A 5406-nucleotide genomic window follows, 5' to 3' on the forward strand; every position below is an offset into this window, starting at 1 on the left:
TTTTGTTTTGTTTTTTTTTTTTCCCTGCAGGGGAGTCAGAGGAGGAGGACACAGGTTTCCTGGAGGTCACTGTCTCTGACATGAAGCACCCACCACCAGAGCTGGGCCCCATGCCTGAGGGGCTGAGCCCACAGCAGGTCAGTGTGGGGCGGGTTGGGGGTTTTTGGGGTGGGATCACGGCTTCCCCTTGGTCCTGTGATTGAGCAACTGAGGAAAGGGCAAGTCAGCAGAAAGCGATACCGTCGTGTCAGCACTTCTGCACCAGGCTGTGCCCACATCACCCCCCCTCAAATCCTGTTTTTTGGGGGGTGAGGGGGTCCATGGCTGAACCCCAATGTCATTCCAGGTGGTCCGGCGGCACATCCTGGGCTCCATCGTGCAGAGCGAGCGGAGCTACGTGGATTCCCTGAAACGCATCCTGCAGGTGGGGGACCCCTTTTTTGAGGGGTTCAAGGTGGGGGGACACAGGGATATGGAGATGCTGATGCATTGGCATCTCCTGCAGGATTACAGGAACCCGCTGATGGAGATGGAGCCGAAGGTGCTGAGCGCTAGGAAGTGCCAGGTGGTGTTTTTCCGGCTGAAGGAGATCCTGCAGTGCCACTCCATGTTCCAGATCGCCCTCGCCTCCCGCGTGGCCGAGTGGGACTCAGCAGAGAAGATCGGGGACCTCTTCGTGGCCTCGGTAGGAGGAAAAGTCTGGGCATCATGGCTAAACTTCCCCCTGGACCCCTCTCAATGATAGCAAGGGTGGGTTGGAGGATTTAAGTGATGCATCTTCAATTTGGGGTACCACCAGTATCCTCAGCATTGCTTCAAAAGTGTGGTCCCCACCTCCCCCCTTCCTTTTTGGGGAGTCTCATGCCATCGTGAGTCTCCTCCTGCCCTCTCCTCAGTTCTCCAAGTCAATGGTGCTGGATGTCTACAGCGACTACGTCAACAACTTCACCACTGCCATGTCCCTCATCAAGAAGGCTTGTCTCACCAAACCTGCCTTCCTCGACTTCCTCAAGGTCAGCAGGACCCAAACGTGGGTGCATGGTGCTGCTGGTCACCATTATGGGTGCAAACTCCCCTCTTTTTTTAATTTTGTTTTGTTTTTTCCCCATGCAGAAGAGGCAGATGGCCAGTGCTGATCGAGTCACGCTCTACGGGCTGATGGTGAAGCCCATCCAGAGGTTCCCCCAGTTCATCCTGCTCCTGCAGGTACGGATGAGAGGTGCCTCCACCCTCCTTGCTTTGCACCCTATTTTTTGCAGCCTGGGTGCTGTGGGGAAGGGTTTAGCAAGGGATGTGTTTTTGAGTGAGCAGCTTGATTGCAGCTTTGGGGACTTTCCCAAAGATCATCTTCCAAGCTTTTTTTTGGTTTTGGAGCTGCCAAAAGTGTTTCCAATCATAATATGCTGCAATGGGGCTGATTTTCTTGGGGTGGCATTTGTCCCCCATCCTTTTCCTACTCTAGGACATGCTGAAGAACACCCCTAAGGGCCATGCAGACCGTCTGTCCCTCCAGTTGGCCCTCACCGAGCTGGAGACATTGGCAGAGAAGCTCAACGAGCAGAAACGCTTGGCTGACCAAGTCACTGAAATCCAACAGCTCAGCAAGAGCATCAGTGACCGCAGCAGCCTCAACAAGGTGGGTCCTTCAGCCTCACCTCCTCATTCTTCTGATGGGTGGGGTTTGGAGCTGGTGGTTGAGCTTTGCAGCTTCCACCTTCCTCTCCACATCAGGGGAGTTTCAGGAAGCCAGGATCCCTGTTTTCTCTGAAATGACGTTGAACAAAAGAAAATATTGAGGCTGGAGGTGGGAAATTCCCCTCCAGGGAAGAGCAAGGACGAGCTGCTTTGACTTGTCTGCCTGATTTTGCAACTCTTGGTGGCAAAAAAAACAACCCAAAATGAATCTATTGCGACACATCCTGGGCTGGTGACAACTGTGGTGGCAAAAACCACAGCAGGGCACCCGCCAGCTCAGCCCTGGGAACAGGATTGAGGGTCAGAGGATGAAAAGAGACCCAAGAGGGGCTGCAAAAGGATCACGTTGGTCTTTCTTTGGTGGCTGGATGTGCAAAGGGTTTTTTGCGTCGTGCAGCCTTGGAGCACGTTGTGTGGTCATCTCTGCAGAGCTCTGGGCCGTGTGTGCTCCCAGCTGGAGGAAAATCCTTACAATAAGGGAAAAGCAACTCAAATTTGGGGGCAGGAGGTTTGTGAGAACCTTCAGGCTGAGGTCTCCTCCTTCACCTTCTCCATCCCCTCCATAGCTGCTGAGCTCGGGGCAGCGACAGCTCCTGCTCTGCGAGACATTGACGGAGACGGTGTACGGCGACCGGGGGCAGCTCATCAAGTCGAAGGAACGGAAGGTTTTCCTCCTCAATGACATGCTGGTCTGTGCCAACATCAACTTCAAGTACGTGCTGATGGCCCCAGACCCCAAAATCACTGTGCAAAACACCAGTGTAGCGTCCTTCCCCCTTCCTCACCTCAATTTTGGGCTTGTGGGTTTTGTTTAGCTCTACCTCATGGGCTTTTGAAACCATCCCACCTTGTTTTGGAGGGGGAATTCAACTGGATTGGGATTGCTTTGCCAACCACTTCTGACATGACTCCATGCAAAGCCTCCATCCCTTGGTGTTGTGGGGTCCTGGAGACAGTGTGGGGTCCAGGAACCTGCTGGGACCTCAGTGCTTGGTGGAAGTTGATGATGCAAAGAGAAAACTCCTCCTTGAGCAAGGAGTTAATAATAATACCTCTTTATTAATTGTTTTTCCCCTCTTCCAGGCCGGTGAACCCAGGGTAGGTGCTGAGTGTGATCTGCTGTGGTTGAGTGCCCCACATTTTGGGGGTTCAGGCATGCACCAGTGCACGGTGTGGGGTTGCAAATGGGGCTCAGCTTGCAAAGTGCATTTTGGAAGGGCTTGCAGGGCGAACCAACGGCACCCACTGATTTATTTACATCTATTTTTTACATCCTCCCTCGGCAGAGGCCAGCTGGAAATTAGCAGCCTGGTGCCCTTGGGTCCCAAATACGTGGTGAAGTGGAGCACGGCCCTCCCGCAGGTGCAGGTGGTGGAGGTGGGACAGGAGAGCGGTGCCTACGACAAGGACAACGTTGTCATCCACAACGCTGGTGCTAAGAAGCACGCGCCAACTGGGCAGGCTTCACACAGTGAGTGCTCATCCCTTGATCCCAATGTTGGGCTGGTTTTGGTGGGGTGGGATGGAACATCTTCCATAGACTTCATTTCTTCATTTCTTTATCCAAGATAAAGTCTACCTGGGGCCACCACGGCTCTTCCAGGAGCTTCAGGACCTGCAGAAGGACCTGGCAGTGGTGGAGCAGATCACTCTTCTCATCAGCACCTTGCATGGCACCTACCAGGTACCTACATACCAGTTTGACCTACATGGTCAAACTCATGATTTGGGTAGAACCAACCTTGGATGCTTTGCAATAACCATGTGGTTCCTTGGAGACTGGTGGGACACCTCATCCTCCAAGACCCCCACAAATGAAATTTGGGGATAATTCAGACTTGTTTTGGAGGCACTTCTATGATTTATGACTTTTCTCCCAGAACCTGAACATGACAGTTGCCCAGGACTGGTGCTTGGCTCTGCAGAGGATGATGAAGGTGAAGGAGGAGGAGATCCACTCTGCCAACAAATGCCGCCTCCGTCTCCTGCTGCCTGGGAAGCCGGACAAGTGAGTTTGTAGATCATGGGTCAGCTCTTTCCACCCCAGGGAGGAGGAGGAGGCTGAAGACCACTCCTGGTGATGCTTTAACTCCTGGTGATGCTGGCCCTACACATGTCTGGCCGCCCCATCAGCGTCATGGTGGTCTTCATCACTCCAAACCCCCTGAGCAAGATCTCCTGGGTGAACCGCCTGCACTTGGCCAAGATAGGACTGCGTGAGTAGCCACATGGCACATTGCTTGCCATCACCCTTGCTTTGAGAAGCCAAATTTGGGAGCAGAAGAAGGTTTGCATCACTCTGAGCATTTTGACACGAAATGGGTCAGGAGGAAAAATTCAGAGCATGGGGATGGAGAACGTTTTGGGGGATTTGCACACTGGAAATGATGGGAATTGTTAATTCTGGCTCAAAATGCTTTGTGTTTTGCTGCTCTCAGGTGGCATCTCTGGGTCAGCGTTGTATGGTGATGGGTTTCTGTTGGTTTTCATGCCAACGGTGTCAGGGCTGACCTGTTTTCTGTGAAACAGGATAAATAAGCATGAGAGGAGCCGCCCCTCCTGCTGCTTCCCTGTCTCTATTCCTATTTAACTCCACCAGCTGCTGCAGCAAAAAAAACCCCCAGAAACCCAAGAAGTTTAATGGAAGAAAGTTAAAAAAAATTAAAAATAATTCATTTGAAATCCTATTTGAGGGCTCAGATCCCCCCGAGCTGAGACAATTTTTGCTCCTCTTGTTTTTAACGGTTTATGTGTTGTTTTTTGTTGTTTCTTTTAAAATCTGGGATGCCTAGAGGATAATCCTGTATCCATGAGTTGGAAATGAAAACACATTAAAGCCTAATGTGAAGAAACACATTAGGGTGTATTTTTTTTTTTTACTTTATATCTATTTATTAGTTGGGTTTTGGGGCTTTTTTTTGCTGCTGCTTGAGGCGGTTCCTTGCTGCAGTGGGGTGTGATAGTTTGAAGGAAAGGGATGAGATATGCCCCAGGTCTGCAGATGATCATGGGTTTGGGGTTGGAGATGAGAGCTCTGCAGCCCATATTACTAATTTTGGGGTCCCATCAGGGAGGGGGAGAGATGCTGAGGGGTATCTCCACCACCTTTGATCTTCTCTGCTTGCTGCAGGGGAGGAGAACCAGCCGGGCTGGCTCTGTCCCGATGAAGACAAGAAGAGCAAAGCTCCTTTCTGGTGCCCCATCCTCTCCTGCCACATGCCTGCCTTCTCCTCCAAGGCCCTTGATCTACAGGTAAGAGCAATGGCCAACCTCTTATCTAACCTCTCAATACCTCCTTCCCCTTCATATCCATCTTTTTGGGGGGAATAAAGGAAAAAAATCCCATGGTGGATGGGCTGGATGGGAGGACCAAGCTAGTTGCAAAGGCAGAAATTGGTGCAATTCATCCTGGAGAACTGAAAATACAAGTTGGGCTTGGGCTGGATCCTGATTTTTGGGGCATGCACTGATACCCTGCACACATTGAGGTAATTTGGGGGTGCTGTGGACCCCCCCATACCCTGGTTTCTCCCTCAGCTCGGCGCTGCTGTGCACAACCCTGTGCAATCCTCACTGTTGGGCTTCTCCGCTGTCAGCACTTCGTTGCCACAAGGCTACCTCTGGGTGAGTAAAACAACCCCAAAATGGGGTAAAAAAAAACCCTGTCCAGTGCTGGTGGTTGCTCCTCACCCCCCTTTTCTGCTCCTCACC

The 5406-nt window shown here is 51.7% G+C and overlaps 1 protein-coding gene across 1 annotated transcript; it reads left to right on the forward strand.

Moving 5' to 3' along the window:
• Positions 1-30: 30 nt before the first annotated feature.
• On the forward strand, positions 31-5319 carry LOC104530446 (rho guanine nucleotide exchange factor 10-like protein; the record flags this gene model as incomplete). Its single annotated transcript, XM_029086748.1, has 14 exons — positions 31-137; positions 347-424; positions 506-685; positions 897-1013; positions 1114-1206; positions 1463-1636; positions 2262-2407; positions 2779-2793; positions 2982-3166; positions 3264-3379; positions 3576-3703; positions 3811-3911; positions 4826-4947; positions 5233-5319. Coding segments are annotated over 14 exons (1649 nt in total), but the record flags the coding sequence as incomplete, so codon positions are not given.
• Between the last annotated feature and the right edge of the window lie 87 nt (positions 5320-5406).

The sequence above is a fragment of the Antrostomus carolinensis genome, unplaced genomic scaffold (genome assembly GCF_000700745.2).
Source record: "Antrostomus carolinensis isolate BGI_N321 unplaced genomic scaffold, ASM70074v2 scaffold28929, whole genome shotgun sequence".
NCBI lineage: Eukaryota > Metazoa > Chordata > Aves > Caprimulgiformes > Caprimulgidae > Antrostomus > Antrostomus carolinensis.